Genomic DNA, 14,187 nt, shown 5'->3' on the forward strand with positions numbered 1-14,187 from the left:
ATGTATTACAACTACAACTGGACCTTAACTGAAGGCACTCACAGCTATGATCTGGTCACCAACATGAATCCGGCCATCTTGTTCAACAGCACTGTCCTTTGTGATGCTCTTTACAAAAATACCTGAGGGCTCTGTATCAAAAGGTAAGTAAGTGAATAAAGCACAAATAATCAAATCAACATGCAGCTTTCACCATTTATCTGAGCTAGACCCTATCTTGAAAAGTATTATTACTAAGAGCAAAGAAACTATATTTTTCAGTGCAATAAAAAATATGTTACAAAGACAAGTATTCAACTCAATTCTATTTTGAGAGGCCTTATTCCCTTCAGTCTCAAATATTAGGTGACTGTAGCTAGTAATCTTACCTGAGCTCTTGTCTCCCACATAACCAGCAATTGTTATCCCTAACCCCTGTGCATTTTTGGTGAGCTCCACATCAAATGCATCAACATCCTCCTCTTCATAGCCCTGTAGAGGGAAAAGAAAACAGTCATTTACTTCAGGCTGAGAGAAGCTTCACTCTGGGAGGAGGCATGTCACTGTGCTTAGCTCTTCTTATTCTGCAGGCCAGACAGCTGCTCCACACCTATGTATCACTGTGACCCAGCTGACTGGCCCTTTACAGTCACTCAGCACTCAGCATAAGACCATGTTTTTCTTATTTGTAGGGCTCAACATTAATAGTTGTCCAGGTGCCCAAGGGAACCAAATTTCACAGATGGTTTTCAAGAGGTTTTGGCAGCCATTTCATATTGTCTGGTTGCACAAATCCTGATACTAAAATAACTCCTCCTGTCCTTTTTAAAACCCAACAAATATGTATTTTCATCCAAGAAAAAATGGGACATTCATAAGACCTTATAAATCCCATGTGCAATCTTCTTGTTGTAACTGCTTACTCTAGCAAATAATTGTTAATACAAATGTCTATCAATAAATAAACACCGTTACTGGAGTAGCTGACATATCTCTGACTCTTGGCCAACCAACTCACAATTCTCAGCCTTGTAATCATGTTAACAAAATGTCCTTGCCAGCTACACATTTTAGTTTTTCTGTATACCTTACTATATTGAATCTATATCATTAGAAGAACAAAACATTGGTTGCTTTGCACTTATAGCTTTGCACTTCAGTTGTGTCATATTCATCTTAACCAAACTATTACCAATTAGCATTGAGCACTGATTTGTGAAACTTCTTTTGACATACAACACAGAAGAATATCTACGCATGCATGTACATGCTGTAGTTATACATGGCAAAATCAATAGCCACAATTCCTAACTACTGGTTAATATTACTGGTTAATATTAACTACTGGTTAATATTACTTAATATTAACTGTAACCTATGTAAATCGCTTTGGATAAAAGCGTCTGCTAAATGTATAAATGTAAATGTAAATGTATTACGTCACAGGCTTAGTGTGTCTCCTTCTCACCTGTTGCTCAGCAACCGTGGGCAGTAGTACTGGATGAGCAGAGCTGTCATCCAAACTTCCCCTGGTGATGACCAGCTTCACCCTGTTGCCACACTGCCGCAGTACCTGGGCCACCTGCTCGCTGCCCATCCCGTACAGGTCAGTGTCCCCAATCTTCAGGATCTGGTCCCCACTGCGCAGACGTCCATCCTAAAGACAGACATACTACAGCTGTCTGTATGCTTTACTCATACACTAACCTGAACCTAAATTTACATCAGACATCTCCAGAAATTCTTAGTAGGGTGATTGTATTTATTTCCTTTTGCTAGAGTAATTCGAAGTACCGCAAACCATTGAACAACTGCAATACGCAAACATAAAGCCATCCATTCCTTTTTCACCTATACACATAAATCCCTATCTGTACCCTTTTTGTGTGTAAGTTGTTTCTCTTAGTACCTGATCAGCGATTCCTCCAGGCAGGATGGTTTTGACAATGACGCCTGTGGTCTTTCCTCCCACAATGCCAAACCCCAGGCCTGTCCCATCATTCACCAGCTCTATTGTTTCGACATGCTGCCAGTGAGTCTGCAGGGGGACACAGTGAACATTACTGCAAGCGAAAACTACATACTTTCTTTGTGTGATGAATATTTCAACATTGCACAAGTAAAAGTGCTAACGGCCTGAGCAACCACATCAGTCTAGAATGACTTCAGCCTCAGTGTACCGCTGGTTTTCGAAATTTGACCTAACTGACCTAACTTTTGACCTAACTTCAACAACGCATTTATGGTAGAAACCATGTCATCTTATACTGAAAGAAATGTAATTTATATACACATCCAGAGGGACGCCTCGGTCAACCCTGCCAGCGCTCCCCCGGAGGCCTTACCGCATTGGAGTGCGCTGACAGGGTGCTGGCTGCAGACGGCGTGCGGGACACCACGGGGCTGGCCAGCTGCGGAATGGGGCCTCTGGCCACAATCAGATGGACCTTCTCAGCCGCCTTCTGCAGGATGCTGATGGCCTGCTGATGAGTCACTGTCTGGTCAAGCGGCTGCCCGTTGATGGCCAAGATCTGATCGGCTTCCTTCAGCTTCCCATCGCTGTAGAAGGGTGACACAGAATGTAATAATTCCAGTGCCATTCTTTCATGCTGTAATATGCAATAATTTTGCTGGCTTACTGGGAGTTTTGCTTGATTACCCACCAGTGTGCGACACTTCCAAGCTGAATCTCCTGTACGAAGATGCCCAGTTCTCCTCTGTTTTCACTCTTCAAACCCACCACACTGAAACCCAGGCCCCCGGAGGCCGGTTTCAGCAGCTCAATGTGTGTCACATAGCGACCCTGTCCAAATAACAGTGTCACACAAGTTAAAAAAAGGCAAAGGAAAATAATAATCCTCTTGTCATCAATTCTCCTCCATTTTTTTATCCTCTGGGGCCTGTTACTCAGTGTAAAGTAAAAGACTAAATTCTGAGTTTGATCCGATGTGATAGAGGCAGGTTGTGTCTGTATTTCCAGTTATAAAGAATAGCTTTCTTGGCTATAGCCATGGAAACACTGTGAATTTGAAGGCAGAGGCTATCGCGTTGGGAAATTTCAAGAGGTCTCCCAGCAGGCAGGGTGCTGGAATGAGGGTGATGGCAGAACCAATCACAGTTTCCTTTTTTGAGAATGTTGTCCCGGAACCTTTGAACTGAATGCATTCCCAGATACCGTAACTGTTTATGATGCATCAGATAACACTGGGAATTTGGGAACCAATGTAGAATTGTGATTGTGTATTTAATGAACCAAACAGAGGATATAGCAGAGGATATTAGTTGTTTCGGTGCCACGTGATGTGTCATACCTGAGCCATGGAACGAATGATGACCTCAAACTCGTCAGGTGATGGCTTGCCATTGATTTGCACTGTGGCAAATGCACCTGGGGACTCCAGCTGGGCTGCATGACTGCCATTCTGTTGGGCCAGCACATAGGACTCACTCACGGGCACTGAGCACAGGTCACTGCTCAGAGACAGCGACGTCCCTACTGTGTTCCCCTGAAATCAATGACACAAACATCAGAAAAAGATTGTCACGAGAACCTGAAAGGGAATGTAGGGACACTGCTGTAAGGTAACAAAAAAGTAAGGTGTATGTTAGAAATTGATTTGTAGCAAATATACACTTCCAAGTGAAAATATACACTTCCATGCAATACTGAGGTGTCGTGGGCATACAATTACAGCAGGCACTCAACATCCACATACGCCTTAGTGGAACCACTTGTCAGAAGGGATTATTTTATTAAAAGGCCTTGTAATATTACAATGTAGACTACATTCATTAGCAACGATAAAGAATTAAGTTTATCTGTAACTGGGGAAGTGTCAGTAGAAATTAGGTATGCTGTTAAGTTTATCTGGGTAATGAATATGCTGGTGGAATCTCCTGATGGATAGAGCTTCTCAGGAATAGCTTTGGTGATGCACAGACAGCATGCGGACATCCCACAGACTCCCCGCGTTTGCTCATTTAGAACTGAATGCTATCTTTATTATTTTGTACAGGCAGCCACTGTGAGCTGTCCTGGTGAACTGTGCTACTGTGCGATTCTGCCAAGAAAGTGCTGGGCTCAGGCATTTGGGCCAGGTTATTATAAAGTTTATTTGCAGCATTTGCATTTTTTTAAGATGCAGTGGGAATCATGTTGAAGGAAAATGGCTTTGACACTGTTTTGGGTGTTTACTTCTTTTCAGTCTGTGCTCTATTTTCCTTTAAATTTGTTCTGCTCTGATGTCAACATTTTTATTGATGCAGAGATCACATACCATTTCCTTGTCCACTCATCTATTTGTATCGCACTTTTTACATTTTGGGGATACAGCATCTTTCCTAGTACCTCACTTGGCAATTTGACAACAATACCCCATGGCAAACAGCTTGTTCAAGGGAACCGATTTTAAGCAGTGCTGTGGAGAAGCAGTGACATTTATGGCATAAAGATGCATCAGTCTACCATTAGCCCATCACAATGACGTATGGATCTGTAAAGAAGCAGAACAGCCACTGCCCACTCAGTATGGCTAGTTATCTAACAATGATTAGTTGAACACCCTAATCTCCTGGAGATAACATGCTTCAACTGATGTCCCCATCAACTGGTGCACTTTTCCAGAGAACATTTACTCTGGTTAGAAAAGCATGTAAATTCTCATTGAAACAAAGTGGAGTCCAATGGCCACTGCAATTTTTCCCCACCAAAAACTTGGATCCATATCTTAATTGGGTACTTTTAGAAATCCACTGAAATGTGTGCAGCAGTGACTTCATATTTTCTAATGATGCCAAAACCAACATTGTATGTCTGTTGTCTTACACAACAGATATTTAGAATGTATTTAATTTTTACCAAACAAATAGCTGTCTTTGTTATAGAATCACGTCTGTGAAAGTGGTTGTCTGGCTCTGGGTAATACTAACAGCTATGACTGATATGACTGCAGGAGTCTCCAGGTGACTGTTCTACACATGAGCTTTGTTGGTCAGCCGGGGTAAGAGGATTAAAGTTCCAGTTTGGTTCTTGCACATTTAAGAAATTGTTTCTGCCCCACTTCACACAGTGCGGCCTCTATTCTATGCATAGAAAGACAGTTGCCATGGAGATTCAGCGACTGAGTCGGGCCAACTGGCCCATGTAAACAGCCTGACTCCCAGGCTTTTCACTCACAACAATGCACAGACTGAATCTTTGTTCTAAACTGTTTTGCTTAAATTAATCAGCCAGTGATTTTATATTGCTTGCACTATTGAAATACTTGTAACAGCTCCAACAGAAATGATTGAAGTTTTTTAATCAGTTTTGTTTTTCTTATCTTCCTACAGATGGTTTACTTCTTTAAATCCTTTTTTTTAATCAGGCTAAATGGTGTGAAAGCACGGGTTAGGGCTTAGAAAATAGTAGCCTCGTAAACTGTGCACCCATTTAATCACAGACAGACATGCTCCAATGTATACAAAAAATGAAACACTGTCAAAGGAGCCTAATAAACCACTGCGCAAAAATACCAGTGGGAATTACACACCGGATTCCTCCAGAGCAGAGCTCTGATATCCCTGCCTCCCACAGCATTTCTTGCATACTTTCACCTTGAGTTTCTATAACAGTCCCCTTTAACATATCAGGATTGACATGAGCTTCATCTTGGTCAACAATGTTAAACAGCTGTATCTGAGGATAAACAAGGCAATTTCTGTTTGGTTGTCTGCATATGCTTACAAAACCTCCCCTGTGATAAACTTCTACAGTAATATAATCCATTTTAATAATAACACATTTAACAGTCACCCATGATGTCAAGTAGCAACAGAAAAAATATCAAGGAGAATCAAATCCTTGAATTAAAGTCACATTTACAAACAACGCTGGATATGAAAATACATATATTTTTTTCCAGACATTGTCTCACTTAAATGTAACACGATTGCAGGTAAAATAATACATTTCAGCAATAAGGTGACAACTCAAAACATGGAATGGGTGTTACTAACTGAAGTTTACAATACAAAAAAGGATCTTCTGCTCTACTGAAGATTCCAAATAAAGTTTTCTTGAAGCATGCACATTTCTGACACCAAACTCCTTTCTGGTGTGTGAACCCCATTTTCTTCAGAAAACTGTATCACTTGAAATCATGTCTGAATGACGTCTGATATTAATGGTGACTTATGTGACAATGCCTATACATTTAGAGTTTACCATCACCAAAGGTATGTGTTATAAAAATAATTTAGGTGTGTGAAAATAATAAAAATTCCTCCTCTGTCTAAAAAAAGAAAATGGCAGTACATGGGGCCAAGCAAGATGAGCACTACAAAAGTCCCTAAATTAAAGTTAAATTAAAAGTAATTTCATCTAGTTGATTCAGATAGTTTAGGCTTGATTTGTTCAAAAAGAACCAAATAGAAAATAATAAAAATTAAAACACCTGAAGGCTGGTCTCCGAAGAATGCAACTCCCTCACCCTATAAAAATATGAAAATGTTCAAACTATCCAGAAACCGTGACCGTGAACTGAATAAATATTGTGAAATGTATAAAGGAAAAAGTGGCATCTGACTGGACCTGAGCCAAAACTGACTAAAATATCAGACTGTGTACAAAGTGCATAAGGTAAACACTACTTGTCTTGGGGCAGGGGGGGTGGGGGGGGCGCAAACAGTTCAATCATTTCATCCAATCTACTCATTGTTTTCATATCTCCAGAGGGGATTATGGTGAATAATATGACTTAAAAATTCAGAACTCAAGAAGAGCACTCTACTGAAAACAACTTTTGGTATGAGAATCAAGATAAATACTCTATTGTTAGAGGTGTAGTGTTTATGTCTTACTGTCATGGTACAGTACAATAATAAGCAAGGCCACTTTCTCACCTGGTCTTTGAGGTGCTGCACAGACCTCTGCAGGGTGAGAATCTGGTGGAAGAGGGGGCTCTGGAGGACTGATTTGAGCAGGCTGAGTTTTTCCTCGGTGGGTACATCCCCCCTCTCTTTCAGCTTGGCCTGGAGACGCTCCACCGCCTGCAAAGCACGCTGGGTATCTGTGACAAAGAACCATAAGATAAGCTCCCCACCAAGCAACACAGCTGAAAAGCCCTGAACATTTCAGACTAAACACAGTGGTTTTACAGATGAGTGAGATAGCAGCACTATGTTTCATTATAGGTAAGTATTTCTGTTTAATTGAACACTGACCCATCACACTTTCAGTGCTATCAATGAAAGCTTAGTAAGTTTAAATAAAACTTCTGTTGAAAAGGACACACTAGTGAGTCACCCCCTCTTCTTGTAAACCACTCCCTCTTCTCGTAAACCCCTCTCTCAGTTTAGGGTAGGAAATACAGGGATTGACTGAATAGTTTTCTGATGTTCTTGTTTAACTGTAACTTGTTTAACTGAAGTGCCAAAAAGGTAAATTCACACAGGCATCAACAAACAAGTTAGTGCAATGCAGTCACTTGATACTCAGAGGGTTAAAAGTATAGACTGCTTCAGAGGCTCTTTAGTAAATGTACAGTGTACATTTAATAGCATCTGTGAAATACTATATGTTAAGGTAAAGGCATTTCATTATTTTTATCCCTTACTGCAGGTCAATTAGAAGCTAATGCTTTCAGATACAGCTAAGTAGAATTACATGTATATTATTAGCATAAAAAACAGTACTGAAACACTTGGATGGATGGATGAGGATGAGGGTTGATTTCTTATATAATTTGATGTGTACATTCATATAAATCTGTGAAATTCTTAAATTTTTAAAGGGAAGGCTTTAATGTTACCTAAGGTAACCATAGTATGTTCTCTGTCTTTAATCCTTCCTACTGCTGGTGTGGATTAAGGGTGGACAAGTAACAGGATTCTAAAAGTATACTGATGTATTTAGTGAGTTAAGCAGTGTTACTGATACTATTCTGTTGTATTTTATCACAAACTAATACTGAAAAGTACCCCTCCCCTAAGCCTGTCAATGGAGAACACCCACCTTCCTTTATCATAATCTTTAAAAAATGAACAGCCGTGTATTTTCCATAAAAAAAAAAAGTAATTCATGACATGAAAAGGCATTCCATTCACTTTGCCCCCAATCCCAGCAAGCGGACTGAAAATTGTAAACGCCTATAATATTTGAACAATGCAGCCCAAGCAACCTTTTTGTTCTTTGGCTAACATAAAACAAAAAATTACTGCGAATGTGTAAAACAACATGTAAATGATTCAAGGGACAAACCCAGACAAACAGCACAGTGATTAACCCAGAGAGTTGACTAAGGGCAACTGATGTTCAACAGAGGGTAAAATATCAGTCATGTAGCTCTGCACTGCGCTCTGGAATAATTCCATTCTCTGTCTTTTACATACAAAACAATGACTTGGCTGCCTTCACTTCATGGAGATACATGATGCTGAAAATGCCCAAAAAAACACTCCCCTGTGCCAGCTCATCCCCACTTGTTCTCCATAATGTACCAACTCAAGCCTATACAAGTCCTCTGAGTGCTTCTAAACAAGAACTGGCCCTCTGAACAAACCAAAGGTCATTTCTGTGACCAAGAACAGTATCCAAAGCCTTATTAACATGGGTAAGTAGTCACCTTGTTTCCATTCAGATAGCATCTTCTCAGAGAAGAAACTGTCAGTGTTCCAAAAATTGTGTCTTAATGGAAGCATTTTGTTTTTCACTAATATTAAGCAATTTCAATAGTTCAATTAGGTGGCCCACTGATCTCTGGCATAAGTGCACATTGGTCAAATGAGTGAATGGAAAAACTAAATTGGCCAGTGTGACTTGTTCCATTTATAAGTGGTATTATAGCCAGTTTAGATCGGCCAGCATTTTTTTTTTACCCCTCTTTCACCCAAGTTTTATAATCAGCAATTGTCCACACTGAAAGTTCAACAGTGTACCATGAAGCAGATGCCAAATGGTGGATAGCTGCATCTCCTTGACACCATCAAACCACCTCAGAGGCATCTGAATAAGGGTGCCCAGAGCAGTGCAACAGGCAAGGTGGCTATCAAGACTATCTTGAATGCACAAATATATAAACAGCATTATTCATTATGTGTAACTGTTATATTATGTTCTAGTATTACAATAAAAAATGGAAGTATATACTGGTGCTTACCTATTGACTCAATCATTTCGTTTTTCAAAAATGACACCAGAACAGCCCACTCAGTTCAGAATGTTGATTTTCTCTTCTTCCCACCTACAAAATACAAAAGAATACCGAAACATTTCTGAAACATCCCCAAAACATTTGTAGGTTAACAGAACAGTGAAACTATGTATGTATTACATGTTGATTATATCGAATTTCATATCTACTGAATTAACTTTGGCATGCAGCTTAAGTGTAATTATATTACTGTAATTTTGCAGTATTCTTATTAAATTTCAGAGGTTTGTGGATATTGTTATGCAAAATGTAATGTGAAATTTTTCAAAATGTTTTCCCCATGGAAATAAAATTTAATTAATCACATACACATCACTTTAAGAATGATAAGCATTATTACAAAAAAACTACTATAGTGCCAAAACTATCACTAATAATATCACTTTTAATTTGAATGTTTATAATACTGATGAAAACATATTTGACATGCTTACAGTCCCAAATTCTCAGAAAAGGAAAATGGGAATAATACCTGTCAGGTATGACACAATGCACTGAGATGACAATATTTTTATGATAAGACACAAAACTATCACAAAACGATATTCCCCCACTCATTTTGCCATGTTTCCCAACTAACAGTGGCATCATGTGGTGGTGCAGTGGTGCTGTGCCAGAAGCAGTTCAAATGGCTACAAAAAATTCAAATAACATTCAAGAAGAGTAATGAATGCATAAAGCAAGCAAAAATTCCACTGACATGCTTTTTCAGAAAATAAGTAGTAGGACATTCTTGACAGTTGAAATCTAAATCCTGAGGTAATTTGACTTTGCAGTATGTTCTTAGGGCCACAACATATTTTATCATTTTCTGATTTTGTGAATTTTGATATCACTGTATTTCATCTTATGCCTACTACCTGTGCATGAAGATCATGTGCTCCTACTGGTAGCCATACAGTATTGAAATATATTCTAGAGCCAGAAAAAATAGGAATCCAATTGGAACTGTTCAGATGTTCCATTATTCACTTTCAGTGTGTCTATACATTTTTGAGTATAATTTTAGAGACACTGGTGCCAAATGTGTATTTGGAAAAACAATTCTTCACAAAAAACACACAGTACTACCTTTCCTTCTTTTTGCAGGCTCAAAAAGTAAGCAATACAATTCACATTCATTGTCCTATAGTTGTAGTTGGTGTTAATGTTTTTTTCTCAATGCTTACAATTTTATGGGGTTATGCTTTTATGTGCTCCGCCTTGGAAATGTTCACACCTTTGCTATGCACTTACACCTTGAGGTCCTTTCTCACTATTATCCAATAAAACTCACACTGTCAGCCCTATTCTCAACACCACATCAATATACAATATTCCATGTGGCTTCAATTGTATTGACCCACAGATGCAGTGAAACTATCTGCTGCTACCATCAATTTGTACAGCTCCACCGATTTTTTTTTTTTTTTGATGGCCACACAGTAGCCACAGCTGTTTGAATCTATAAAGGAGCTGCACTTGGGCAAGCTAAGCTTGTGTGGCAGAAGTAAACATCACATGACATAACTGGCTCTGAAATAATATCAAGTCTTCTTTCATGTGGTTTTTCTCCTTCACACATATAGACGGGCAAATAATATTGCTTACTTTCATTGTGGTTTGGGATACAACAGTAAGAATTTGAGGCTGCTAAGCTCCAAAGTGGCTCTCAGGTTAAGGTACTCAATCCACACATGCTGAGTCTTAAAGTTCAGACCTGTGAGTGTGAGTGTGAGCTGCGTCATTTGCCAACAATGACTGGGAAGCTGTAACAGAGGAACACTACTGACGTCTTAGTACTGGGGCAGGGTGGCTTTCATCAACCAGGACTTTGCACCATTCAGCTCAACTTCTGGCAGCTATGAATCATTCAGTCAACCTCAGGGAGATGCAACTATTCTCCATTTGCTCTCCTGGTGCACTGTGGAAGTTGTAGTGTAAAAATTAGTCATGCTTGGCCTGTGTGTATGTTGAAGAATCGCATTTTGTATGACCCACGACTCCTGTGTATGTACAGAGGATATTGTGGTGAGGAGAACCTAATGTACAACTCAACTGGCAATAATAATAATGCCAACTCCAATTCCACACTAAGGGGTGAAAAAGGGGGACAAATCAATGGTTAGCAAGATTTTTTTCTTCGTCGTTGTACCATTTTAGGTTACATGACATATTTCAGTACTTTTATGTCTGAATCTTTCAGCTTGTCTTCAGCTAGTTTTCTCTGTAACAGAAATTACCGCAGGCACCTAGCTAGCATTACCTAGCTAGCTGGCCAACAAGCAAGTCCTCAGTATTGTTAAAGAGAAACAATAAAAGAGACCATATCTGAGTTGTGGGAATTGAAGTCCCCTTGGAGCCAGTGTCAGGACCTCTTTTGTTCCTTATTTACAATTGAAAAGGATATTAGGAACAAAATACGCTACATTTGCAGAGGAGACAAAAATCTGAGGTGAAGCAAACTAAGATGCTTCTAATGTAATTCAAGAAGGCTTAAATCGAATCCATAATTAGGCGGGTAATGGGCAAATTAAATGTAACATTGTCAACTGTTACATTCTACATTCATGGTGGAACAATACCACACAATGCTGGATTATTTCACAGGAACTGCTAAATTATAGTGTGTGTACCATAAAATAGACTTGAGTGTAGTAGTTGATTCTATCTATATCTAAAGATTGTGCAAAACAGCAGCAAAAGAGGATGCTGCGACATACTGCAATAAGATGAATCATACAGCAAAAAGTACTAAGTATAAGTGTGAGAGAGAAAGGATCACTGATGCAGGGGAATGGCAGGGAGAGCTGCTCACAGCAGTTGGGATATTTTGTCTTCTAGCCAGAAAGTAATGTGGACAATAGAGTTAGTGGTGAAGTTTTTTTTTTTTTCAGTTAGTTTTGTATAAAGCAATCAGTGCTGTAGGGGAAAAGTGTCAGCATTTTCTGGTGAAATGAACAATCAATCATCAGTATCTTACAAATATGAGATAAGAAGAGATACTGTCTTTTTGATAGCAAAGCATTACTGAGGCCGAAGGAAGCACAGGTCAACTTGCTTCCCAAACAGCTGACATTGAAACAAAGCAGACGTGCAGCAGGCAGGATCATACACCCTATCAGTCCATGGGTATGAGTCCCTGTATTTAGATTTTTAACTGCATTTTTTTTCACATTACATTTAGTGATTTATACATTTTGCATGTCTGTATGCAGTTTAATTTGTGTAGTGCTTCACAATGAGGTCCAGTGCTTTTTTTTCTGTACCTTATCTGATCACAAAAAGTGTCCAGAATATCAAATTTCAGAATTTCCTGTTGATTATAAAACATAATTTAAATGGTGAAACTGCTGTGTAGTGGAACCTTTTCAAAACTGCCAGAAGTGTTCACATTCACGCTGTAGTGAATGTGACTAATGTGACTAATGCATTTCAGTTTAATCAAACTGGTGTATTTCTGGATTTTTCAAAGTAGTGGATTATAAAAATAAGACATCTTCACTAAATTTGTTTTCCAATCTGTGATCCATGCTGACATAATATATAATGACATTTTTCTATATTATATAATCTAAAAACATTTTCACATGAATACGGTTCTTTTTTTCTTCAAAGTGTGAATGATGACAATTGTAACAAAAATAGGTCTAACACTGCGTCATTAGTGATGTTCCATTATAACTGAAACCCGTTATATGAGAGTAAACAATGGCAGACTATACACGTGTAATTGTAATACAGCCTAACAAAAAAAAAGAAAAAGACCTAAAATGATTATATGAAGCTAAATGTAACTGTCACTCGCTTTATTCTAGTAGACACATTATGAGTGGCGTGGTAACTTGGTAACAAACAACATTCTCTCATGGCCTTACTGCTCCATTTAGTCCAGGACGTCCACAACATACAGTGCATGTGTTGTGTCCTTTTGAGTAGCCTACGTAATATCCCGATCACTTACAACTTAACGTTACATACTGATTGCCCTTGTAGTATTTTGTGCTCGGACAACACCTTATAAGTTTAGGGTACAGTATTATGCATTCTATCAAATCGCAAAATATTCCGACTGTAAATACACTGCATACGTACCGTGAGTTATCTCAGCACAGCACAAGGGGAACGCATGTACTCAGCCGACAGAGCAGTCGAGCTAATCTCTCAAGTTTATGAACAACACACGACATGGACACATCACTAACAAATGACTGAATTTATTTTTTGTTTGTTTGCCCTGTCACACTTGGCCTTGTCGATCTACCAAGAGAATATCCATTCGGAGACGACAGCAGGCGTGGAATGCAATCCGATTTTCTCAACTCCCCCTCCTCCTCCGTCTTCCCTTACAGAGAGCTGAATCAACAGGCTTTCTACGCAGTTCACTGGCGAAGACAAAGAATCTAACTATTGTTTCATGAGCACATTTAGGCCAAAACGTGCGACAGCGTCCGAAAAGGCCTTGGTTAATCTAAAATAAATGCAGAAATAAGCGCAAATCCATTACCCGGAATTTTAAATCCACAGTAAGAAGCGACTGCGCCTTGTCTACTTAAGCTGCATTGTTGCCAGCAAATGTCGATTCTGAAAGGCAAATGTCGAAAAAAGTGTGTAATGCGGGTGTCCCGCCAGCACATGCAAAACGGACGAAAATGAATAAAGAAGTTTCAGAGAAACTTACCTAGGCGTTGCCTATTTCCTTACGCCTCTGAGGACGTATCCTGTCCTGTTGTATCCTCCGGCAGCTAACGGCGCATGAAGTGGCTTAAAGATGGAGCGCAGTGTAATACGATCCGCTATGGACATTTTCTGCAATAGCGGCACCGAGAGTTGAAACAACGACCGCCTGCGCTGGTCACTGTAACCAGCGCAGGTTTCGCAGGAGGTCACAGGCGCCGCTTGGTGGATACCATGACAACTGGGCCTGGGAGGTACTTCACAAAGGAATGAATTATCTCCTTAAGTATCTATATCTAGAAATACAACACTGCAGTCTTAGACAAGCATACTGAGAAGGATATTGGTGGAATTAATTTTG

The 14,187-nt window shown here is 39.4% G+C and overlaps 1 protein-coding gene across 9 annotated transcripts in view; it reads right to left on the reverse strand.

Annotated features, from left to right (window-relative positions):
* LOC118792930 (multiple PDZ domain protein-like) overlaps nt 1-13,978 on the reverse strand; it is a 44,790-nt gene extending 30,812 nt beyond the window's left edge. For all 9 annotated transcript variants that reach the window (XM_036550793.1, XM_036550791.1, XM_036550795.1 and 6 more), the window contains exons 1-10: nt 13,831-13,978; nt 9,117-9,200; nt 6,862-7,028; nt 3,291-3,485; nt 2,643-2,782; nt 2,325-2,538; nt 1,889-2,017; nt 1,448-1,636; nt 369-471; nt 43-131 (exon numbers count right to left, since the gene is read on the reverse strand). In XM_036550793.1, the coding sequence (XP_036406686.1) occupies nt 43-131; nt 369-471; nt 1,448-1,636; nt 1,889-2,017; nt 2,325-2,538; nt 2,643-2,782; nt 3,291-3,485; nt 6,862-7,028; nt 9,117-9,132 (1,242 nt within the window). In that variant the 5' untranslated portion in view covers nt 9,133-9,200; nt 13,831-13,978. The remainder of the gene's footprint in view (nt 1-42; nt 132-368; nt 472-1,447; nt 1,637-1,888; nt 2,018-2,324; nt 2,539-2,642; nt 2,783-3,290; nt 3,486-6,861; nt 7,029-9,116; nt 9,201-13,830) is intronic.
* Between the last annotated feature and the right edge of the window lie 209 nt (nt 13,979-14,187).

This window comes from Megalops cyprinoides, chromosome 18 (assembly GCF_013368585.1).
Source record: "Megalops cyprinoides isolate fMegCyp1 chromosome 18, fMegCyp1.pri, whole genome shotgun sequence".
In the NCBI taxonomy this organism is placed as follows: domain Eukaryota; kingdom Metazoa; phylum Chordata; class Actinopteri; order Elopiformes; family Megalopidae; genus Megalops; species Megalops cyprinoides.